At 38.4% G+C, this 27306-nt stretch overlaps 1 protein-coding gene across 1 annotated transcript in view; it reads right to left on the minus strand.

Moving 5' to 3' along the window:
• Fife (regulating synaptic membrane exocytosis protein fife) overlaps positions 1-27306 on the minus strand; it is a 428989-nt gene that overhangs the window by 149749 nt on the left and 251934 nt on the right. Inside the window, exon 5 of the mRNA XM_083129431.1 lies at positions 10444-10618. Coding sequence (XP_082985557.1) covers positions 10444-10618 — 175 coding nt within the window. The remainder of the gene's footprint in view (positions 1-10443; positions 10619-27306) is intronic.

Genomic DNA, 27306 nt, shown 5'->3' on the forward strand with positions numbered 1-27306 from the left:
GGGGACGCGTCCTATGTAGCGAGGAGAAAAGGTAACATCCAGATGCATCACGCCTTTACTGAATCACCCTGTATGCAATTACAATAAAACAGTAGTGCAGCTTAGTAACAAACGAATTTAGTCCTATCACCGAAGGTGGCACTGTATAAATGTCAAAATTGACTTGCATGGCTGGAAGCATGGCCAAGGTCCCTAACACCAACGAAGACCAAGGTGTATAAAGGCATCGCACGAAAAGCTTACCGCACTGGTAAACTCCTTTTTGCGATATGGTTTTCAGAGAAAATAGTGTGAAAGTAACCTAGAATAAGTTTATCTTCCCTTCCATTTTCTCTACCCCCCCCCCCACCCAAATAACACGTCTTCCTTGACCTCTTGCAGATATTCAACCAACAAAGTCCTCCCCCCTCTTCTAATTTTCAGAGGACACCTCAACCTCAGGGAAAATCGAATCAAGGACATTCTCCGAAAGAGTCCCCTGGGAATCCCCAAACTTCAGGGATAGCATAAATCCAGTTTCCCTGGATCGGAAGAACCTGGTTTCGGAAAACAAATTGCGTGCTCCCAGGGTCGAAGCGATACTTTGGAGCAACTGAAATTGCAGAAGCAGCCAGGGGCATAAACCACGGGCATCGCGGGAAGTTTAGGGAGAATGGAGAACAAGAAAGCACGGTAAGTAAGAAATTGGATGGGAATGAATTGGGGTCACCCTAAGGAAGACTTTCAAACGCTGAAACGTGTTCGAAGGCAGAAATGACCGTTATTTTGCGGTAAAAAAAACTTGCAATCACGGTAAATTAACTGAACGTAAGAGACAGGGAGATAAATATCAAGAAAAGAGATTGGTTTATTTTACTTCGCTTTTCTGACACTTTTGGCTAATCGCGAAGATGAGGATGAGGGATGATATGATGAAATTGATGAAGGGACACCCACAAGGAATACCTGGCCGGGATTCGAACCCGGGACATCTGGCGTCGAAGCGCGCTGTGCTAACCACTTCGCCACGGAGACCGGCATATAGAAAGAGGAAATACAAGGAGGAGGAGGAGAGTGATGGCAAGAAAGAGCAGGAAAAGATAGGAGAAAAGAACTATAAAAGGGGAAAGGACAAGAACAGTGAAGAAGGGATGAGCGACAAAAATGAAAAATAACAACAAAAAAATAGTGAAGTGGAGGTGACAGAAGAGAAAAGAGGACAACACTTGTTATTTCCGTATTGACAAACTCCGTTGCAGAGTGGATAGTACAGCGCGCTACGACACTAAAAGTTAGACAATGTAGAGTGTATTCAATCCTAATTTGTTTCGCCGCGAGCAGCGTTCGGCTACTTGAGACCCGAAATTGAACGATGGCAGCCGAATACTATTGAACCGATCGCTGATTCGTTGCTTTCCACCCACCAGTTGAATAGGTAGCCAGTATGCTGCAGTATTTGGATTGACTAACGGTTATAATTATGCGACCGTCATTACTTTGAACATGTGTAGAAAGTAGAGTGAAAAAAGAGAAAGCAAGATAGAGAAACAAAGAAAGATTAAGAGAAGACAGTGAGAGGCCGAGACAAGAGAGATGCACAAAGGAAAAGAAAGTGAGAAAAAGGGACAAAGATAGAGAGAAAGAAAGAGGACAGTGTGCGAGAGAGAGAAAAAAGAGAGATTCATAGGAAAAGAGAGAGAGAGAGAGAGAGATAAGAGAGAAATACACATAGGAAGAGAAAGTGAGAAACGAAAGTGAGATAGAGAGAGATAAACGAGATACGCATGGGAAGAGAAAGTGAGAAAAGATAAAATAGAGAAAGAGACAGAAAGACAGAGAGAGAGAGAATAGACAGAGATACGCATGAGAAGAGAAAGCGAAGAAAGAAAGAAAAATAGAGAGAAAGACAGAGAGATACATAGGAAGAGAAAGTGAGAAGAGAAAGAGAGAGGGAGATAAATACGACAGTGAGCGAGAGAGAGAAAAGAGAGAGATGTGCATAGGAAGAGATAATGCGAGAAGAAAGAGAGAGAGAGAAGGGGAGAGAGAGGGAGGGGAGACAAAGAAAAAGAGGACAGTGAGATGCCAATAAAAGAAAGAGAGATACTCATAGACAGATAAAGTTCGAGATGAAAGAGGGAGAGAGAATGAGGAAAAAGAGGCTGGAATAAGGGAGATATGAAGCAACGAGTGACAAAAATTAGAGAAAGATAAAAAGTGGGTGCAAGACGACAGAAATGAAGAACACTTGCGACCATGTGATAAAAGTATATTACGCGAACCATGAGGAACATATGTTTTATGCATACCGCTTTATGGCGGCGCGATTCTCCACCAGAAGCTTATTTTGTTCTTGTCTGGAACATTTATTCGATGGGGAGCTTCGTGGGATCACCTCATTGGCTGATGCAATTCCCGGCCAACCACTTATGGCCGGGAGCTCACCTTGAACATGAGACATGCATTAGAAGTTTTGTTTTGCAACGTAAGAAGTTAATCCCGTGTTTATAATCGAGAGTGGGCGATCATGGAGGAAGTTGATGGCTGAAAATCACTAACAGGTTGTCGCTAACTCAACTGTTGAAGGAAATCTACTTTAATCTGTGTTTTTATAGCATGTTGTGCATATCGGCGCTCTGCCTTTCAAATCTGCATCTGTTATTCTCTCAACAAAATGTGAACATTAGGACTAAAATTCCTCCATAACTTAAACATAAAATCTTCATCAAGGCCCATAAAATTTAAATAAAACAAAATAACTCTGCGTTTCAATATATTGTTACGTCGCTTTTCTGCATTTTTTTGCTAATCGCGACAATGGTTTGACTGATTAATTGGTTTATTTTACTTCGCTTTTCTACCACATTTGGCTAATCGCGAAGATGAGGATGATTGATAATATGATGAAAGGACACTCGCAAAGAACACCCATGTCCAGGCCGGGATTCGAACCCAGAACCCTTGGCATAGTAGTGCACCACTCCACCATTGCAGTCGGCTCCAGACAATGGGATGAATGATGATAAGGTTAAATGGATGGTGGGACACGTACAGGATTCATCAAGAAATGTTACTGAGGATTTTTACCAAATGTCGATTTAGGCGCCAGAGACTCGTTGTTGCAAGTTACGTACTTACTGTACGTGCAAGTGAGGTAGACCTTTCGGTGCCGTTTCAACAACACCCTTACAAATATGTCATGTACGAGTAATCACATATCTGGTAATGAGCGGAAGAATATGATACTATCACCGCTAATATTAAAATGACAATAAAAATATTATTTCAGTGTTATTAGTTTACGAGAATTGTTATTTGATTATTTTAGAGCCGCGTGATCCAGTCAGTAGTGTGTCTGAATGCCCCGCGGGAGGCCCAGGTTTGATTCTTGGGGTGGGTTGTTTCAGGTGGTAAATTTTCAGGCGCTGTCCCTGCATAATGCGTCTCTGTGGTTAACCCAGCCTCTAAGGGTACTGGATGCAATCATGCGGGTCATTGCTACCTGAGCGTGGTACTGATCACATCACCTTGACAAGTGTCCCTATCCTCACTCCTCTACATGGTACGTTGCAATGCTTAGGTTTACTTTACCCTTTTCTAATGATTCAATTGTAGATCATTTACCCAGAGAAGGTACAAGTGGATGGACAGAGAGGGGGGGGGATGACTATATTTACTTGGGGGAGTCACATTTAATATACAGTCACGGACACTTCTGGCTTGTAACGACCTTATTGAAGAAGCACTGAAGCAAGCCATCCATGTCTGACCACCAAGCGCCTTGTGACTAGACAACACAACCAGCATTGTAATCCTGCGGCTTGTATACCAGTCACGGGTATACATCTCTGTAAATTGAGTAGTGATGCCAAAGAGAAATACGAGATGAAAATTGTCGATCGTAATGTCTCGTGTTCTCGACATGGAATAATACTCGGTCCACGTTACGTTCCATTATTTAAAGTTGTTTGGGAACAAACCTGACGGACTGGGTTTATATTTTCACTCCTTGTATTACAGTAAATTCCATATTTTACAATTATTTTAATGCTGTGAACGAAAATAATACCCAGAAAAACATCGAACACACGTGCACACCACTCTTCTCACACACATGCACGTGATAACAAACACACAAAGCTAAGTTTTAACTTCCAAGTGAATGTCCAAATAACAGTAAATGGAGAAGCACGATGTGCGATACATGGGATTTTTCACAGAAAGAATGCGTCTATTTTTGACATACGTGGTTTCTATTAATAGACAATGAAACAATTATGAGAGAAATTAAAATGCATTTTCGTCTTCAGATGTTGAGGAAAGAAACAGACTGACTGGAAAAAAGAAAACATGGTGTTATTGATAGAGTGATGGTTAGCGTACAGAGCTTTGACCACTGAGATCTAGGTTCGATCCCCACCAAGGACAATTTTTTTTTATTCTTTTCTATTAGTGAAGAAGTATGTACTATTGTTTTCTAGGCATTTTGACGAAAGGATACACCTCAAATTTGTTCGTTTAATCTGTATTTTCATTCTTCTAATAAGTTCTCTATCACAAGGGGATATAGAGATTCTCTATCTAGGCGATAGATATCTTCTCAATGGTTCCGTAGCTACGATTCTCCAGTCCCTTCCACCCACTTGTCTTATTTATTTACTTTATTCATATCAACTCACGAAATACCATGAATCTAACGAAAACACACAGATATAGTTAGAACAAGAAACACACCTCGCGTCGAAAGTTCCAGACTCTGAGTTCTGGCTTTTTTGCGAGGGTGATTATTCCTGTGTGTCTGTTTATCATCTTTGTCTAAAAAATATTCCTCATTATTGCCGTGATTAACCTAGGGAGAGACCAAAGCGACTGAAATAACAAAAGTACAGAAAATGCAAGACGTTTCAGTCGACTACTTGCGAAAGAATTTCGTGTTGTCTCGTTTGGAGTGTTGGTTATCGTGTTGATCTAGTATGCGCGCAACCCGAGTTCGATCCCAGCGGAAGGAAAGTTCTTTTTTTTTTGTCTAATTTCATCCAATCTTTTTATAAAACTGAGGTTTCTGCAAAACCTTTTGAATTGCATGCCACTTCGTATGTTGGTAATCTGAAAGCAGCAAAGATGAAAATTTGATGTTCAGAAGCGACTATGTATTTGTGTATGTGTTGAAAAAGCGCAGTTATTAAGTAGGGAAAAGCATGCAGCCACGAGATCATTGAGAACGCTTCCTAGTTGTCAGTGCTGATATGGCAGTAGCTACAGTCTGTCAACACACACCAACTTTCACGTTCCCCGTAAAATGATTATTACCTTTCCACGTTTCAAAATCATGAGTGCTGTCTAAAGCAATACTTTGATACTTGCGTTTGCATGTTCGAATCTAAAGTAATATCAATTTTTTTCCCCCAGCAAATTACATTGAAACCATTAATAACTGTTTGCAATGTGATATTGATATCATATATGGAAAGAATAAAAATGGAGAATTTCGCTTAAAACAACTTATAAATATATTAAATTATGTGGATGCCTGATCTGAAACGTACGATGCACGATCAGAGAGCCTGAATGTTGCATTGAAAACTGCAGAGAACAATGACTGACTTATGAACAGTGAAAGCACATTACACTAACTGAAAGACTATTTTCAAAATTAATAATATTTGGATAACTGGCAGATCCAAACTTGATGTTAACCATGTAATGCACTTGATAATCACAGAAACATATTTTTTCTTGAGCATGCCCTTTATTTTGTGTCTTGTTTGTTGAAATAATACGTTGAAAAGAACAGTAGTATGTTTTAGACTGTGTTTAGAATCTCTTGTGTACTGCATAGGAATACTGAAGTCATTTTTAGTTTCCTAATCAAATAACAATTATTCAGTGTAATCTTTAAAAAGGATAGCCTTTGTTTCTTCCGGTCGCGAAGTCCTATAACGGCGGGGGGTTAGTCGGGCCGACCACCCGTCCCCCTAGTCTGGCTGTAGATCTACACGCCCCCTTGGTGGCCCGCGTGGGAGGGAGGCCAGCAGTCGGTAGGTAAGCCTTGGCCCAATATTGGGCTGTTGCGCTATAGGATTATTATTATAATATAATCCGTTTCTGTGGTCAAATAACTCCAAAGAAAAAGGAAATAAAATTGTCAGTTTGAGGAGACGGAGAAATAATTTCCTTTTATCTTACATTATACTCTGTCTGTATGCGTAGTGTGGTTTGTCTGTCCGAAAGCTGAAGGCAAACCTCTGTCTGTTGTAACGCGTGGCGTGTTTTGTTCCAGCTTACAAATCACGTAAAATACCTTCGTTCATTTCAGTGTGCTGGTTCTGCAGGCACAAGGTCATGTACACTGATACGCACTGATACCACGTGACTCCGGGGCCAACTGTCAGCACCGCTGAGAAGCTTCGGTAACTTTTGCGAGGTTCCTTCTAGTCCTTGACAGAGCGCATGCTCCGTAATTATGTGCAGAAAACCCATGTTTTCTGTGTACAAAATTTACGTATGTTTGGATTGTGTGCTCAAATGTTGAAGTAAACATAATTCCGTGACACACAACAATAATTACAAGAGCTTCAAAGATTAGAAACTTAGCAAGCGTTACTCACAAGACGATTATAGTGTCCTACTGACAGAAGACCAGGTGGTGTGGTGGTAGCGTGTTAGTTTGAATTGGGTTCGATTTCCGTTTGATTGTTTTCAATTTTTTTCTTAACTGGAGCGACTATATATTTCAATTTAGTTATTGCGAACATTCTTATTTTATTTGCTGTGCGAATTGTTGAATTTTGAATTGAATTTTGTTTTCCAAACGATTACGATAATTTCTTGTGAATAGCATTATATGTATTTCTGGATTATTTTCTCGAAAGAAATATATACTTTTCGCCAGGCATAACATTTTTTTGAGTATGTTTGTAAAATGATGAGACATGTGAAAAAAACTATAGTAAAAAATAATTTTTACAAATAAAATTTAAAACGGCAAAGATTTCAACCCAAAAATAAAGTAAAAATTGGTAGCGTCATTGCCTTGTAATCAAGGGGTCCCGGGTTCGATACCCTATGGAGGCACAAGTGGTTCGGATCCTACTTTAAACTGTAGGTCCAGTCCTGATTAGCCTTACTGTGCATAAAGTGGACTTAAAACAGCAACTCAAACCAATAAAGTAAAAATGTATTTAACCTTTACTCCAATAATTTATTAAATAAAATGCAATAATTAGTTGCTCGAGTTATTTAAAAAGCAATAAAACTGGAATCGAACCCAAAGTCGTCTTTCCGCTACCATGGGGCTACTTGACCACTTGAAAATCATGTTATAGCTTCGCCTCATCAAGGCACATGGAACTCATCGAAACGTTCAAGCGCTTTTCCTGTATTTTTTTCCTTTTCAAGTCCACTTTATCCACAGTAAGAAAACTGGATCTATAGTTTAAAGTGGGATTCCAATCACTTGTGTCTAAACCGCGTATCAAACTTACCAATACTCGGTTTGAGCATGGATGTGTGTGTTTGTCCCAATGAGAATACAGAGAATATAGAGGAAATTGACATGTGTGACAACTGAGAAAAAGGTGAAAAACGGGTGATACTATTAATTTTGAAAATAGTCTTTCAGTTAGTGTAATGTGCCTGAAATTGAATGCCCTATTTTTAACCGTGAACGTGTTTTGTTTCTTCAATTAAAACTTTTAGTTTACAATTTAATTCATCATACCAACCTGTGTCCTTCTGGCTTGTTTATTTATAGTTATAAATAAAATCCCATTGGAGCATGGAAAAACCTTTCACTGTTCATAAGTCAGTCATTGTTCTCTGCAGTTTTCAATGCAACATTCAGGCTCTCTGATCGTGCATCGTACGTTTCAGATCAGGCATCCACATAATTTAATATATTTATAAGTTGTTTTAAGCGAAATTCTCCATTTTTATTCTTTCCATATATGATATCAATATCACATTGCAAACAGTTATTAATGGTTTCAATGTAATTTGCTGGGGGAAAAAAATTGATATTACTTTAGATTCGAACATGCAAACGCAAGTATCAAAGTATTGCTTTAGACAGCACTCATGATTTTGAAACGTGGAAAGGTAATAATCATTTTACGGGGAACGTGAAAGTTGGTGTGTGTTGACAGACTGTAGCTACTGCCATATCAGCACTGACAACTAGGAAGCGTTCTCAATGATCTCGTGGCTGCATGCTTTTCCCTACTTAATAACTGCGCTTTTTCAACACATACACAAATACATAGTCGCTTCTGAACATCAAATTTTCATCTTTGCTGCTTTCAGATTACCAACATACGAAGTGGCATGCAATTCAAAAGGTTTTGCAGAAACCTCAGTTTTATAAAAAGATTGGATGAAATTAGACAAAAAAAAAAAGAACTTTCCTTCCGCTGGGATCGAACTCGGGTTGCGCGCATACTAGATCAACACGATAACCAACACTCCAAACGAGACAACACGAAATTCTTTCGCAAGTAGTCGACTGAAACGCAAGTTAATTTTCAGATTGCTAATTCCCAAGGTATAACATGCCTAGGCAGATGTGTCTTGCATTTTCTGTACTTTTGTTATTTCAGTCGCTTTGGTCTCTCCCTAGGTTAATCACGGCAATAATGAGGAATATTTTTTAGACAAAGATGATAAACAGACACACAGGAATAATCACCCTCGCAAAAAAGCCAGAACTCAGAGTCTGGAACTTTCGACGCGAGGTGTGTTTCTTGTTCTAACTATATCTGTGTGTTTTCGTTAGATTCATGGTATTTCGTGAGTTGATATGAATAAAGTAAATAAATAAGACAAGTGGGTGGAAGGGACTGGAGAATCGTAGCTACGGAACCATTGAGAAGATATCTATCGCCTAGATAGAGAATCTCTATATCCCCTTGTGATAGAGAACTTATTAGAAGAATGAAAATACAGATTAAACGAACAAATTTGAGGTGTATCCTTTCGTCAAAATGCCTAGAAAACAATAGTACATACTTCTTCACTAATAGAAAAGAATAAAAAAAAATTGTCCTTGGTGGGGATCGAACCTAGATCTCAGTGGTCAAAGCTCTGTACGCTAACCATCACTCTATCAATAACACCATGTTTTCTTTTTTCCAGTCAGTCTGTTTCTTTCCTCAACATCTGAAGACGAAAATGCATCTTAATTTCTCTCATAATTGTTTCATTGTCTATTAATAGAAACCACGTATGTCAAAAATAGACGCATTCTTTCTGTGAAAAATCCCATGTATCGCACATCGTTATTCTCCATTTACTGTTATTTGGACATTCACTTGGAAGTTAAAACTTAGCTTGTGTGTGAGAAGAGTGGTGTGCACGTGTGTTCGATGTTTTTCTGGGTATTATTTTCGTTCACAGCATTAAAATAATTGTAAAATATGGAATTTACTGTAATACAAGGAGTGAAAATATAAACCCAGTCCGTCAGGTTCGTTCCCAAACAACTTTAAATAATGGAACGTTACGTGGACCGAGTATTATTCCATGTCGAGAACACGAGACATTACGATCGACAATTTTCATCTCGTATTTCTCTTTGGCATCACTACTCAATTTACAGAGATGTATACCCGTGACTGGTATACAAGCCGCGGAATTGCAATGCTGGTTGTGTTGTCTAGTCACAAGGCGCTTGGTGGTCAGACATGGATGGCTTGCTTCAGTGCTTCTTCAATAAGGTCGTTACAAGCCAGAAGTGTCCGTGACTGTACATAGGTAAGTCAGTAAGCAGGTCACAAACATTTTCCCATCGCTTTATCAGTCCCCTAAAACCTGCTGTATAAAAGTCTTTGGGCTGATGTCCCAGTCACAGTCGTACCTCACGTTCAGCATCTTCATCTGCGAAAGGTTTTGTTTGTCGCCACCGCGCGCACAGTTTTCGGAAATTCAAACGATCATGCATTGTGCTGTAGGCTAAAACATTAGAACAGCCTATTGCAATTGCTATGCTGTCTATCGTCTCTCGTCTGTCAGCTCAAATTATCTCCACCCCTACCATCTCCACGAACACTCCTCGAGTACCGTTGCCATTATCAAACTGAGCTGCCCATGCGTGCGTCTGCTATCTTGCATCTTCTAACTGCATATCATCAAGCTGGACTGTCTGCCACCTAATGACACCTTTAGAAACTACAATTGTAGATTTTACGTGGAACGAGAAAACAAGCACAATGTTATCTGAAGAAACCAGAAAAGCACTGTAAAATATCTAATCCCGGGAATATTTGGAGCAAACGAACGAAAACAACAAGTCTCTGCGCAAGTAGTGACTCGAGAGGGCTCTACAAATGAACGCGTGAGGTGAAAACGAGCTATCAGCAGTTTGCAACAGTACCCACTCGTTTTCTTCCCTTCTCTAACGTTACGCGCAGCCTTGCTCCATAGATTCCCGAGACAGAGAGTACCGAAATGCAAAGGAAGATCATGTCGTACCTCATCTTCGTTTCCGTTGTCCTTGGAGTAGGAGGCACAATCCTCGCACACCTTTTGTTGGCACTCGCAGCATACGCGGAAGAACTCGTCGGGCTTGAAACTCTTTAGACACACCCTGCAGGCTCCGCTTCTGCTTGGGGGGCGCCCGGGTGTCGACTTCAAGTCATTCGGCTTCCTGAAAATGAAAATAATAATAATTGTGGACATGCGACATGAGCTGAAACTCGCCATGTTCATATTGGTGTTATTCTTTGTACAGGTCTGCACACAGAGAACAAAAAATTATTTGTAATTAACAAAAAATTGTTACTTTAAATATGCGACAAACAAATATTTGTTCACCTAAACGAAATCCTTTCAGTAACTGTGTACATTTGTTTAGAGTTACCAAATAATTTTGTCGAAATTACCAACCTTCATCAATTTATTATTTACTGATTTGGTTTATTTTACTTCGCTTTTATGACTCTTTTGGCTAATCGCAAAAATGAGTGATATTATGAAACTGTTATGGGACACTCACAAAGAACACCCATGACCAGTCCGTGATTCGAACCCGGGACCCCTGGCCTCGTAGCGCGCCACAGGGCCTGTTCCTTCATTAATTTAATCATATCATCACCCATCCTCATCGTCGAGGTTAGTAAGAAATTGCAGAAATGCAACGCTAAATAAGAGAATTCAAGTTAAATCAATCATTTTTCTCCCTCTTCTCTCCCTCTCTTTCACACACATCTTTGTCTCCATCCTTATTTCTTCCTTCACTTTCTCCGTCTCGATTTTTATTCATCTACCTCCCCATCGCTCTTTCTCTATGTGTGCTTATGTTTCTATAGTTTTACTACAAAAAGTTAATAATCTTTGTCTGGAATTGTTCATTACAGTTTGAAAATTTATTATATAGGGCATTTGTGTGGGCTAGAGCCCACTGATGCCCCCTGATAGCGACGCACCTTATTAGTGGCAGCAATAACCAATGGGGCAGAGGCTGTCCGGCAATGAACCATATTCGTGTGACGTCACCGAGCACGATTGAGTCCAAACAAAAATAAGTTGTAGTTTTGGCCTAATCTGTAGCATGAAGATTTTTAATCGCAAGGGTTCGCTCTAAGGATTCTGACAGCAGTTACATATCTTGCATATGATAAGGTAAAGAATAACTGGAGTGAGAAATCGTGAACACTACTACCCGGCATCCGAAACTGCAGTCAATAGTCTGCGCCGCTGCATTAACGTGTGACTTCGGACTCCCATCGTCCCCATCGGCAGGATCACTCTCATTGGCTACGAGTTGGGCTCGGTTGAGCTTCGGCTGTGTTCGGAAGCAGAATGGCGCAATTTCCTTTAAAATTGCATGATTTCCTTACCGCAGTTATTCTTTACCTTATGCTCTTAAGGTATGTATAATATATCGAAGCATTCTCCGAAATCTCATCTTTATATGGATGTACGATAAACATCACAATTTTGTTTCATAACTGCTGTCAAAATCCTTAAAGCTGCTCCTTGCGATGATAATACGAATGCTACGGAATAGGCCAAAACCACGTCTTATCTTTGTTTGGACTCAATCGTGCTCAGTTGCCTGATGTTGACGTCACCATTAATATGGTCCATAATTCGTACACTGCTGTTCCCACTATAACACAGTATTGCCTATTAACACAGAAGGCGACCTTGTCTTCAGAGGCAGTACTTAAGAAGATAGAGTTCAATTCGTGAAGGAATTCAAAGTTACGATCCTTATATTGGAATACGTCTTTCTCTTTTTAAGAATCCTGAAAGAAACTTTGCAGAAAAAGTTTGACAGAAGTTGTATTGAAGTTTCAAGAAAAGAATTCCGGGTTCGTCGTCAAATATTGAAACTCTGCAGCAACCTCTTGGATTGGAAGACCTTGCAATCATCAGCGAGCCTTTTAAGTTTTTTTCTCTCTCTTTTCTCAGTCTGTAATAACGATCTGGTGTATGGAGACCCTCAGGCATTGAGGATCGATATGGAAGACGTCGTGTGTATGCATTTGTGTCAGGCTTAAGATATAGGGTGTCACAAGGGCTCGAAGGCTTCCGACGAGAAACTCCAATTACTCGCTGGGGGAGGAACGCGTTTACACTTCAGACGTTAATTAAACGCCGCTTTTTTCTATTTCGCAAGACAAAAGGTGCGACGCAGCTAAGAGATGCTTGGATGTTCCATAAAATGCAAGGTAGCGTTCCTCAGATGCTTGGAAATATGGTATCTCCTATGTATCAAGTTACACGGAGATCCTTATGCGCTTCTTGGGAATGTTTACTCGGGATGACGTATGCGAATGTATTTATATTCTTGGTCTCGGGCTGTTAAACACTCGTATCATTTTACCACGTAACTTTTCACCTCACGGATCTTTCTTCTTTGCTTGTTTAAGGGTTCCTCAACCGCCGGGCCACGGCTCAGTACCGGGAAGCGAGAAGTTCATTATATCCATTGACCAAGGACGTATTTAGGGGGGTTCAGGGGGTCCGGACCCCCGTGAAATACTTACTAATTAAATAAAGAAATAACAAAATAACTACAATTAAATAATGAAAATATACTTGTTTTTCAGTCGAGAGTTATTGATTTGCGCCAAACTTATTGGAAGGCAAGGATTATATTAGGGTCATACGGCTATGAATTTTTGATCAAAGTGTGGGGTGTTACCCCCGCACCCCCTATACGCCTTCATGGCGTTGTGCTAAGCACAGGGGAGCACTTTTTTTTACGGCTATGAATGACAGTACCAAAAAAGATTTATGCAAGATTTATTACTACTTATAATAAATACGCATAAAATATTACCAGGAACTTTACTTTTCGTCAACTGGATCTAACATACTCTTTTGATATTCAATAAATATAATAATAATTATTATTAGTTTGAGACACTTTGTTCGGAACCCCCCGAAATATATTTCTAGATACATGCCTGCCATTGGATGATAATTTTACATTTGCCAACAAGCCTAGATATAATTTCCTCTTTATGATTATGCAATAACGAACATCAATATCAACGGTAAGCTCGCTCTCCGCCGTAAAGTTAGGCAACAAACACAACGCCATGCAGGGAAGCGAGTATTTCAGGACATAAGTGTAATTTTTATTGCCAGTGACTGTACTTATTTATTACTGTATAAACATAAAAAAGGGCCTTCTACGACAGGAGTTCAGGATTCGAATCCTGGCCTGGGCATTGGTGTTCTTTGTGTCCCCTCATGAATGTCATGACGTCATCACTCATCTTCATCGTCGCAATTAGCCAAAAGTGCAGAAAAGCGGTGGTAAATAAAAATTTTAAAAAATCAAGTACAATAATTGGGAACGGAGCATCGACTTTTAAACAAAGAATTTACCAGCCTGTCGTCTCACGAAGGTTGACAACCACTGGCACAAAGTACGGTGAAGTCTATCGGAGTGTAAGGGTCCTGAAGACAAGCTACACCCTGGACTGCATTGTGCAGACCAACGAGTTTATGGTGTTTATACTCACAGCCAGTGTAATCCTCTGTGGAGTTTGTATTGAGCCCTGTACATGTGTGTTTGTGATTGTCCTATCACCAATTTCATCTTATCACCGAGAGACTCGTGATTAGATGAAATTAACCCTACATTAGCATTCTAATACACTAATCCCAGCAAGCCGCGTTCACTTCTGCAAATCAGAAGCGAGCGTGTCTTTATCACTATTCCGTAAATTACTAAATCTCTCTCGACCTCTTCATTTCATCCCCTAAATTTGCACACACTAAACTCAGTAAACCATAACATATACTCGTTTACTAACACTAACTAACCTTCATCACTACGGACATATTATATGTAAATCTTGTTTGTTCTGGTAACCAGAACAACACGGGTGCCTTTAGTAGAAATTAAAAAAATGAGTAGCTATAGAAAAAGTTCTTCTTCTGAGGCGCTACAATTCTTTATGGGCTTTGGCCTGCTCAATTACATTCTTCTCTATTTAACACACATTGTTTCCAATTCTGGATCTCCATGCATCTTATCTCATTTCTAACGTCGTCTATCCATCTGGGATCTTGTAGCAAGAGGTTTCCACTTGTAAATTTGAATTACAATTATTTCTTCGGGCATTCTTTCAATGTGACCCAACCAGCTCAGTCTTTGAGATTTGATGTATCTTCTTATATTCTTATTAATATATCAAAGTCTTAATTTGTTTTTATTCAGCATATGTAGTAACGTAAATTTTGCTTTTAACGATAACACCAAAAAGTTGAGGAAAGCAAAATAAAGTGTTTAAAATGTACCGCTATGATAGTTCAATTCAAGAGAGATTGTCACGCTTCATTTATTGCAGTTTGGCGCAGACAGACTACGCAGTGTTTAACCTCGTTCTGAAATATAATTCGCTGCGGGGATCTTCCCAGAAGGGAAGTTTCGTAGGAACGGCAAAATGTTTAGTTAGAAGCACCTGTTGTGTTTCGGGAGGGGGGGGGGGGAGGTGTGTGTGTGTGTGTGTACATAAAATTAAGGTTGCAGAGGGATATTTTGGCATTGTTAGGGAAAAGTGATGTGTATGATCGAGTTGAAAGATTTGGTTATCATTCAATAAACATTTCATATTTAGTGGCTGATGAGATTGAACAGGTTTCTAAATGGAAGAAATTTGGTCATTTTTCACAAAGGTAAGCCATAATTATTTTTTTGTCTCAATTTTCCAGAACCAAAACGATGTCAAACTCTTAAGCATAGAAGGAACAGCAAAAATGCATGTAAAAATTACACCGATTTTATATTAATAACAATGAAATTTGCCCTAAACCGCGAAAAATAACACCGAATTGCAGTAAAAAAATAACATCGAAATTTAGGGAAAAATAAAACGAAAACTTCATATATGGGCCATATATTTTCCTTAATAGCTTTCTTTCAAATATCATCAGTTTCCAAATTATATCCTCTTTGAGCACTCAGGTTTCACAGTCATATGTAACAACAGGTCTTATTATGGATTGGTACAGTTTTAATTTTGTTTTCCTGGAAACTAGTTTAGATTGGAATATCTTCTTATTTGAATAGCATGCTCTGTTTCCAGCTGCAATCCTTTCTTTAACTTCATCTTCAATTAAATTGTTTGAATTTACTATTGACCCGAGATATATAAATGACTGAAACTGCTCTATTTGCATTGTATCTATATCTGCTTTTGTTCTTGGAGTTTTCTTCTTGTACACCTCATATATTTTGTCTTACTTTCATTCACTATTAATCCAGTTTTTATTGCCTGTTGCTTTAATTTCACAAGTGAGTCAACCATTGATTGCTTAGTTCTTGCAGTAATTTCAACGTCATTTGTATATCCACAAATCTGTCTTAATCTTGTTGAAATGTTGTCCAGCTTCTGAATTATTGTCTCCCTGACTATGCTAAATAAAATTGCTGATAATGGATCTCCCTGTTTTGTTCCTCTGTTAATCACACATTTGTCACTCAGGTTGTTAAAAAATAACAAGAAAAACTGGGGAACCTAATTCTGAGAAAATGACGCAATGTTTTATTATTATCAGGACATAAGCTCATACCTCTGAATGTATGTGGGCGGTGGCAGGCTTCTTCAGCCCACCTCCTCCCTCCCGCTGTACTATTTGATCAAATTACCTTTCGTTCTTCATTTTCGTGATTCGCCAAAATAACACAATTCATTCAATCAACCAAATTGTCTATCAGCATGTTCATTTGTTTTGTTTTGTACAATGCGGGTTCAGTGTTAGTTTACAGGGTGTAAAAGTCAGTGATGTACAATTTGTGTCCACATATCTTTGAAATTGATTGTACTGTTTTGCAATGCAAATTTCCGTCGATTTTTTACTCCCGCTGACAGACAGATATTGCCGACCTCCGTGACGGAGTTGTTAGCACAACGATGTCTAACACATTATAATCTGCACAATTATAACGTGAAATGTCAGAAAAATCTTCACTGTATTTGAAAAATGTAAGAGGAACAAGATATATGCCGGGTGGCCAGAATTAAAGTTACCCAACTCAGAGCCCTCTGTAGCCTGTTTGAGGCATCGTAGAACTATGAAATTCAACCTTAATTCTGGCCACCCGGTACTGCGAGTGAAGAAAACATATGTATTGCAAGGATATATGTGACATTGCCCATAAAAACTAAATTATCATCATATAAGTATTGGCCTCTTTAAAGAAGTTTCTAAAAAAGTACGTTAATAGTTTAGATAAAATGAAATTCACAAGCTGTTCGAATCCCGGGCTGGGAATGGATGCTTTGTGAGTGTCCCTTCATCAATTTCGTCATGTCAGCACTCATCCTCATCTTCGTGATTAGCCAAAAGTGACAGAAAAGAGAAGTAAAATAAAACAAATCAATCATTTTTTTATTTAGCGTCTCTTTTCTTCCACTTTTGGGGTAATCGCGACGATAAGGATGAGTGATAATATAGTGAAAGTTTGAAGTGACAGTCACAAAGAACACCCACGCCCAGGTCGTAATACGAACCCGGGACCCCTGGCGTCGCAGCGCGCTGTGAAAATCAATCGATCAGTATGTTCGTTCATTTTATTTTGGGCAATGTTTCCATGTAGTCTCATAGGTTATAAAAGAAAAATAGTAACGGAGAAATTTGGGCACCATCTCTTTGAATTTGACTATACTATTTCGTAATGCTAATTGTTGTTGATATTTAACTTCCACTGACAGACAGATACAGCGTGTGTCATAATAGAGTAAACAACGTTCATTGTTAAAATTATCTGAAACACAACAATGAGGTTTGTTGGTTTGTTGTATAACAATGAGAAAATCTTCTAGTTTTGTTTTGTAAACATGATCATTGTGGCATTATGGTAAGTGAGAGTCGGGTGGTGGACAATCCAATTCATAATTATGATGCGAGATTAATCCACGAAAATATTCAAACACGATTATTACGGCAAGCCAAGTTAGGGATACCACCTTGTAATGGAAATGATATCTTACTACTGCATCTGAACATTAGATCCATTAGAAATAAATTAGATGAACTAGAAATATTAATGGGGGGAATAAATAACTGTATTTTAAGCATAAACGAACACTGGCTACGGGATGAAGAATTGCAAATATATGTACCTCCAGGTTTCAGGTTAATTACTGGCTATTGCAGATCAAATATGAATCATGGTGGTGTATCACTATATATCAGCGACAACCTAGATACCAGCTTTAAAATCTTAGATGTTAGTCAGTTTTGCATAGAATGGTGTTTTGAAGTGGCTGCTATGTCACTGCCAAATTTAAGAACAATTGTTATCTCAGTGTACAGAGCACCTGAAAGTAATGTAGAATTTTTTATCGAGTGTGTGCAAAATATTATTTCGTACCTAGACAAAAACTTTAACAAACATAAAATAATTATTCTTGGAGACATCAATTTTGACATTCGAAACAGTACCCCTAAGCAAATACATCTTCTAAATATTTTAAAATCTTTCAACTATTACTGCGCAAACAATAGGCCAACAAGACTAGACTCTTGTCTAGATAACATTTTAACAAACCTAGATAAATACTGCTATGAGATAGGGATATTCAATACATTTTATTTAACGGACCACAAAGGCTTATGGTTAAAATTGAACAATAATATACCTCTGAATACTATACATAAACAAATTAAATCTGTTAGACTAATTAATGATAACAGGCTGAATATACTAAGAAACAAATTAAAAGACGTTGATTGGATTCATTTAATTTTCTCAAGTGCAAATGTCGATGCAATATTTGAGAAATTTATGAGCACCATCTCTGATATATGTAACGACTGCTGTCCTAGAGTCCAAAAAAAGGAGAAACCAATTAAAGCTAAACGCGAACAAAGACACTTAGGTCAATGGTATAATCCACACTTGAGTAAATTAAAAATCTTGCTTATGATGTATTATAATGGATTTAAAAATGGTAACGCAGATAAGAACAGATATATCAAATTAAGAAATATTTACAGATCAGAAATTAGAAAAGCTAAATGCACAGCAAATGATAAATTTATTAATAACTCCAATAATAAATGCAAAGCAGCTTGGAATGTCATTAAGGCAGAATTAGGCAGAGGGAAACCCAGAAGAAAAGAAAATGTTCCGATTACTCCAAGCGAATTTAATGATTTCTTTGTCAGGGTAGGTAACAAATTGGATACAAACCACAATTCTATGAATCAATTTGATTATGAATATAATAATCTCATGTCACAAAACATCGGTAACATTTTGACTGACTTCCGGTGGCATGAGACCCAACCTGCTGATATTTTAAAAGCAGCACAAAAACTAAATAATTCAAAATCGGAAGACTTTTATGGAATGTCGAACTTTATTTTAAAAAGAATCATTGATATTCTACAGTACACACTTTGCATTCTCATAAACTGGATGATGTATTGTGGGCACTTTCCTTCCTGCCTCAAGCTCTCGGTCGTCATACCAGTGTATAAAAAGGGTGATAAATCGAGCCCCGACAATTACCGTCCTATATCACTTGTTCCCATTGTCTCAAAAATTATAGAACACTGTTTATATAATCAACTCGATAGCTATTTCACAAATAATAATTTATATACAAGTGCACAATATGGTTTCAGAGCCCATTTATCCACTGTGAAAGCGAATGAAACCATTGTTTCCACAGTGTTAGATGCATTTGAATCCAAACTTTCTGTAAGTGCAACACTTATCGACCTGAGTAAAGCCTTTGACTCTGTTTCCCATCAAATATTAATAAAAAAATTACACTTCTATGGCATCAAAGAAACTGAACTTGCTCTAATAAAATCCTACTTATCAAATAGACAACAAATGGTCACTGTAGACAACATAAAATCAGAATTCTTAAATATAAAAAATGGAGTTCCACAAGGTTCTGTCCTCGGCCCATTGTTGTTCAATATTTATATAAATGACTTACCTAATATTATTCCTCATAAGACTGTTTTATATGCAGATGATACCACATTCCTTACGGTGGGCAGTGACAAATTTACAGTTGAGAAGCTTGATAAGGAAATAGAGGAAAGGTCCACTTTTTGGTTTGAAACAAATCAACTTACAATTAATGAAAATAAAACAGAGAAAATATTTTTTACATTAGGAAATGGCCATGAATGGACTTCTGTAAAACTTCTTGGTTTACACTTAGACTCCAAATTATCTTGGGAGTCGCAAACAAATCACCTATGTTCCAAACTTGCCAGGGTGGTATTTCTACTTAAAAAGCTTAGAACATGCATTAGCAAGGACTTGTTGCTGCAGTCATATTATGCATATTTTCATAGCCTTCTGACTTATGGAATTCTCTTGTGGGGAAACTCATCTGGTGCTGGGGATGTATTTATCTGGCAGAAAAAAGCTTTACGAAGCATGGCAGGAGTGTTTGATCAGTCTGTTTCCTGTAAAAATCTCTTTAAAGAACTAAAGATAATGACTGTGCCAAGCTCATATATATTTACCTGTCTAGTGTATACAAAAGAAAATGTACATAATTATAACGCAAGACACACTGTGCACACACACAATACAAGATTCTGTTACAAGCTCGACACACCATCAATCAGATTAAGTAAAACACAAAATAGTTACAAGTATTTAGGAATTAAGTTATACAACATGTTACCAGAAGCTGCTCACAGTGTCTCTCTTAAAAAATTTAAAAGTGTACTTCAACCCTGGTTAAAAGAAAAGGTCTTCTACAATCTAGAAGAATTCGAAATCCATCCCAAAAATGATTTAATATTCTAGAATGTATTGTATTGTTTATTTCCTGTTTTATGATTTATTATGTATATTGCCACTGCCATATTTATATTATTTCATCGTCACTAATATTATAATTGTCTTATGTCTATGTACTCTTACTTTATATATGCATATACTCTCATATTAGTATCTATAACATATTGGAGTTCCATGTAATCCCTCTCTCTATATATAATTATATATTTACATATATACAATAACAAATATGTAACCAATAACTGACGACATCTATTGCATTGTACAATGTCTAACGATGAATAAATATATTGTATTGTATTGTTAAAGAAAATGGCGACTTTTACAGGTCCCCAGACTAGACACCCCTAGACTTCTGCATTTGGGGTTTGTGAAAGACAAATTCTTTGTGGTGCAACCTATGCCGCAGAATGTGCAACAGCTAAAGGAGAGAATAAGATAGGTCTTTGCTTTGGTGAACGAGGAGTTCTTGGGAAACGTGTGGAAATAACTCAAATTTCAATGGAATGTGTACCGAGGGGAGGGGCCATGGCCCCCATCGAACTATGAAATATTTAATATGAACCTACAAAAATAACATCGACGATTTTTCAAAACTGTAAAAGTTTTAATTTTTTCCTTGCATAAATTAATGTGTTTGTTGTGTAGAGAGGCAGACTCCAAAATACAACAGTGTGCAATATTTGGTAATTCTAGTTTTATAACCCTTGATGTAAGAATACTGAACGTTCTGATTTAATCGGGACAGTTGATCCCAGTCCCGACTTTTTTTTGGAACTGCAATTGTGATGCTAAATTTGTCCCGTTTTTTAAAAACGCATTTAGACATGTTCTATATTTTATTCATCATTGCTAACACGTTCATTTAATTTATACGGGTTCGAATCCCGCTCAGGCTTGGTTGTTTGTGAATGTCCATTCATCAATTTCATCATCACTTCGCAAATTAGTCAAGAGGCATAAAACGCGAAGTAAAATAAACTAAATCAATCAATCAATCAGATTTAATTTATAAACATAAATTATACAGAATTATCATGGTTTACAGTGGTCCTGGTATAAGAAAAGAAAGCCGGCCTCCCATGGCGGAGTGGTTAGCACACGAAGTCAGGGATCCCGTGTTCGAATCCCGTCCTGGCCATTGGTATTTTTTGTGTGCCCTTTGTAAATTTCATGATATCACTCATCCTCATCCTTAGCCAAAAGTGGAAGAAATGCGAAGCCAAATTAATCAAAATCAATCAATCAATGAATAAAAAAACAAATGAAATTTAACAATGCTACTCTGTAGAACGCAGTACTATAAGCGACTGTGATATATATATATATATATATATATATATATATATATATATATATATATATATATCAAAGAAGGTAAAAGGAAACACTCACCGGACAGTAGAAAAATTCAAAATTTTCGCTAATTTCATAGCATCATCGGTGTGAGGAGAAATAGACGGAACCGGTTCCGTCTATTTCTCCTCACACCGATGCTATGAAATTAGCGAAAATTTTGAATTTTTCTACTGTCCGGTGAGTGTTTCCTTTTACCTTCTTTGATTTTACTTAGCCCTTTTGGCCCTCCTTGCTTTTATCCATACACACACACACACACACACACACACACACACACACACACACACACACACACACACACACATATATATATATATATATATATATATATATATATATATATATATATATATACATACACACACACACACACACACACACACACACACAGGGTGTCCCAGAAATAGGTGGAATAACTTCAGGACGTGTTCCTTACATGTTAACAATGAAAAACGTTTATATGAACTGTAGGTCCGGAAATGTTTGGTTTCCGAGTTATAGGCTGTCATAACATGTGCTCACTGGAATGTGTCTATCTTCCACAGGTGGTTTCCTGTAACACAACCAGCTATTTGATGAGTGGTACATGCTGAGTGGGCCTTGTTGAGACCATGTACACTAATCAGGAACGAGCAGATATGCACTTCAAGTATGGTTTGGCAGATGGCAATGCTGTAGAGGCCCGTCGTTTGTACCACGAAAGGTACCCACACCGAAGATGCCCAGATAGAAAAACATTTGTGAGTATCCATCGCCTCCTGTGTGAATTTGGCAGTTTTGCACCTCGTGTTGTTGAAAGAGGACAACCTCGATCTACGTACGACTCCTGTGCAAGAAGAGGAGATTCTGTATATTGTGACTGCAACTCCTGAAATCACCACACGAAGGTTAGCAATGCAAGTGGATATTCCTCATTCCACTATCTGGAGAGTATTGCGAGGACAACAGTTGTATCCCTACCATCTGCAACGTGTATAGGCATTATTACCAGCAGATTACCCTGCGCGTGTCGTGTTCTGCCAATGTTTTTTGCAATGTGCTACAACTCCTAACTTTCCTGGGCATCTTCGGTGTACATGGTCTCAACAAGGCCCACTTAGCATGTACCACTCATGAAATAGCTTGTTGTGTTACAGGAAACCACCTGTGGAAGATAGACAAATTCCAGTGAGCACATGTTATGACAGCCTATAACTCGGAAACCTAACATTTCCGAACCTATGTTCATATAAACTGTTTTCATTGTTAACATGTAAGGAACACTCTTCTGAAGTAATACCACCTATTTCTGGGACACCCTGCATATATATAAAAGTGATAGAGGAGAGAGGAAACTCTCACCAGACGTAGAAAAACTTCACATTTTCGTGACGATTTGTCACATCATCGGGAGTAGAAAGAAGGTTCATGTAGGAGCGACATCAACAGTGTGATAGCGTGACCTGTTGATGCCGCTCCTACATGAACCTTCTTTCTACTCCAGATGATGTGACAAATCGTCACGAAAATGTGAAGTTTTTCTACGTCTGGTGAGAGTTTCCTCTCTCCTCTTTCACTTTTTATTTAGCCCTTGTGGCCCTCCTTCCTTTTATCTATCTATCTATCTATCTATATATATATATATATAAACACATTTTCGAATCTAGCCCCTCCCTCAAAAAATTCCTGGGTACGGGCCTGGTGTCGCATAACTGTTGGAAGCCACATTAAACATTTATATACATTGGTAGCCATTTATAGAAACTTGAAGTGTTACTGATTGATACATAACAAATATCATTGTTATGTTCTATGTAGTTTAGTGGAAATAAATTCTTAAAGTTGTTTACTCCATTCTGATACATCCTGTATACCAGCACCTGGTATTTATTTTATCCATCAAAATATTTGTACTTTTTCCGGAAACACAACTGCTTCCTTTGTGTCTTTGAAGACGAACCTCGTATTTGGAAATTCCTGTGCTTTGAGCTTCTGTGGGACAAAAAAGACACATCCTTTGCTTCCGTGTTCCCAGTAATAGCTGTCACTTGCATTCTGCCAAGCTTTTTTTCAGCACGCATGCGTACAGGCACGCGGCAAATTTTCCACCCAGACACGCTAGAATGGGGACGCACTGCAATTATTCACGGCTTGCTCACCTCGCAAGTGCTTTGAACACATCCTCTCCCACTTGAAATATTTATCCAGCTACCCATCACAATGCAGACGAGTCCATGTTCCCAAATCACGTGCTCAGCTGTCTGGAAAGCCGGAAAGAGCGCGAAGATGAAAAAAAATGATGGAGGGTGAAGCGGTTATATCAAAGAGTGTTGTCCCCATGTTACCATAATAAACAAGCCGCTGGAAGAAATGTGACAGGTCGATGACAATGTGGTTTTAATTTGCGGTGACAATTGCTTGTCAAAAGTGCTCGTTTCCCATTGTTGTACCGGCAACACTGTTCGGAAATTGTGCACAATGCTTTCGATAGGTTGGCATTGTTCGTTTCAAAGTTGGGTAAGTAATTCAAAAAGGTTAGTGTTACTTCGCTTCCAACAGTAGTACGTTACCCTTGGTTTGTCATACAGAAGAGACATATTTGCCTGTTTACACAATTATCACATTACCACATTTTCTCTGTAGTGGATATTTTTCCAGTCTAACTTTACTTTCACGAGTTTGAATCAACACAAGTCGCGCTTTAGACGAATGTATTTTCCTTAATATTTATGCCATGACCAAAATGCTACCGTTTAAAGTGAAAAATGTTATGGCATTTCAGTTGCATTCGCAGGCATATTTCATGATTTCTCAAGCACAGAATCGGCCCTATTTCCGTAGCATAACCAATCAGAAGCAAGCTCTGGGTCACGAGTGCAGTCGCAATGGCGGCCGAGTAAGATGTAAACAATGTATCACTTCACATTTTTAAAAGCCGATAACTATTCAACCTAAAGGAATAGCATCTCCTATAAAAAGGTGTTAGTTACAAATCAATGGCACTGCTTAAATACATACTTTGAACCGTATACAGTACACATATGGAATAATATTTTAGTTCTTTCAACTGAAAACGTCATGGTGTAACTCGACGTGCCTTTCGTGCTGTATATATTATACGTCATAAAAGCTAACCGAAATGCTACATGAAATGCTTCCGTGTATAGTACTGTCTACTTCAAAAATTTTGGAAGAATTTACATATCATTTATGCTAGCAAAAATGCTAAAGGAAATGCTTCCGTTTAAGGCGGGCCTAACAAAGTAACAAAGCATGTTTCGTCCTAGCAAAATAAATCCCATATGGCTCCCGCATAGTACAGTGGTTAGCATCTCGTGCTTGGTGCGATCGGTCCCGGGTTGAACTCCCGGTGGGATCCCATAAAACTTTGTTTTCAATACTTAAATTTCACTTTCAGTACTTAACGCAGATGTATCGGGTCTAACGCTACGAAAGTTTAATTTGAGTCAACGTTAGACAGGCTAATGAAGACCAAACCTACAGTTCAAAATAAAGTTCGGATCTGTGTGCATCCACAGGGAAACAGATCAGAGTTTCCCATATTACAAGGTGACAGCTTGAACCACTGCGCCATTGAAGAGGCCCAATCTGATTGCTCAATATTCAAATGATTTTGCAATTTCGAATGTTCTCGTTTAGACAAATAAAACTACATCACATAATAACAATGAAGGTGCTGTAACATAATAACAATGTAAATGTGTGTTACATCGATGTTATATCATGGATGCAAATATATTGGACTATACACTGTGAAATAACAACTTTATCTCCAGGAGCTCTAGTTTCCCAGCTTTGAGTAAAGACAACAAAAGAAAGAAAAGTTAATTAGTTGAAGACAAATTTGATGGCTCAGCTGAGTGTATGATAACACTACACATTGCGTCTATGAATGAAGTAAGTCAGAAAGTAATTAAAATTCTGAATTTAAAAGTAATATTAAAACGATTCATATTGCAAGAGAAGAAATAATACCAGGAATAGTCCCACTCTACTCTTAGACCCTTGAGGAAAATAAGAGAGTGAACATTATCAAATGCTTAATGAAAGTCTTGATTTCCTGGAAAAAATATTGCCTCTTTTTCAACATGAAATTTTTTCCAGTTTCTTAATTAGTTTGTAAGATGAAGTGTTTCTGGTATTCCATATTTCTCACACATCTCCCGAAGAGAATACGAAGAATACTCCGCCAAAACAACAACAAAAGTAAAACCTTGTACAAAATATGATTTGAAGTCTTCTTCACCGACCTCCGTGGTGTTGTGGTTAGTGCTGTGATGCCAGGGTTCCCGTGTTCGAATCCCAACCTGGGTATGGCTGTTCTTTGTTAGTGTCCCCTTCATCATATCATCCCTCATCCTCACCGCGATTAACCTAAAGTGCCAGAAACGTACCGCTAAATAAAATCAAATGAATCCTTGTGAAAAATACGGCAGTGTGCACATTATCAAAAGCTTGATGAAAGTCTTCATTTCTTTGAAAAAACGTTGCCTCTGAGATGAAGCCTTCAAAATAGAACATGAAGAATGTTCCACCAAAATAAGAGAATCTTCGGATGAAATATGATTCGCGGTCTTCAATGGGACACTACGGATTTTCTTCCGTGTACTTGCACCAGAGAAGAAGCAACCAAACCATCAATTTGGGAAGAAACACGATTATCGATCTAAAGTCAAGAGAGGAAGGGAACCACTTATTTCACGAACGATTGGCAGTTGGCCGATTTTAATTACATTTCGAGTCACGTCTGCACACCTCCTCCACCCTCCATTCCCTCTGCTTTCTCTTGGGTGGAAGTCAATAAGAGACGGAATCGTGGAATGAAGTCCTGTGCTTTGCTCCGAAATAAGACAAATCTATTCGCCGATGCAAGGAGGACAGGGGGAAGTTAAAGATCAGAGGGAGAGATGCGTCGAAAATGAGATTCTGCCATTTTGGAAGTCGAGGAACAAATGAAGGTTGATGAAAGATCACGAGGCTGACGGTAAATGTCAAAGAGAAATGATAATTCTCCTTTTATGAATAGGAAGCTGAGTTCGAGACAGCTGGGTAGAACAAAAAGTTCGATCCTTTCGTTATGACAAACTGGCTTTGTTGACAATAGAAGCCTTGTAAATGGGGCTGGGAGTAAACGCTAAATTAACGTGTATACAGGGTGAGTCAAAGATGAGTGATCAGCACAAAGCTTATGGTGTGTTCGAGCTAAAGTAGACTGATTCGATCACTTCGCTAGCTCGAGCATACCATACGGCTTCTGCTGGTCACTCACCATTTTGCCACACTAGCGATCCTGGTGGAGCAATGGTAAAGCTGAGTAAGAGCGCCAACTGGGAATAAAACTTCCAGAGTTTTTCTTTATATTGATTCCTTGCTTGATTTTCTATCGTAAGTAGTTAAGTCATAATAACTACGTAAAGTTGTTTCATTCTCTTTGACTTACCCTGAATATACAGCTAAAGAAGAAGAAAGATAAACGAAATTATTGAAGCGTAATGGATATTTTTATAGGAAATTATTTGCTTGCATCTACAGGGTGGCGCATATTGTATCTACCAATATAAGTTGGAAACCCTGTCGGAACACAGGTGCGCATGCGCAGAAGTTTCCCATGCTTAGGCAGCTGCAAGTCTCGCAATTAGTCTGCCATGGAACGTTGGCTGGTTCAGACACGAATCGTGGCACTAGAGGCGTTCATCCGAACGGATCCCATTCAGGAGACGCAGTAGGTA

Source organism: Lepisma saccharinum, chromosome 1, assembly GCF_977018435.1.
Source record: "Lepisma saccharinum chromosome 1, izLepSacc3.1, whole genome shotgun sequence".
Lineage (NCBI taxonomy): Eukaryota > Metazoa > Arthropoda > Insecta > Zygentoma > Lepismatidae > Lepisma > Lepisma saccharinum.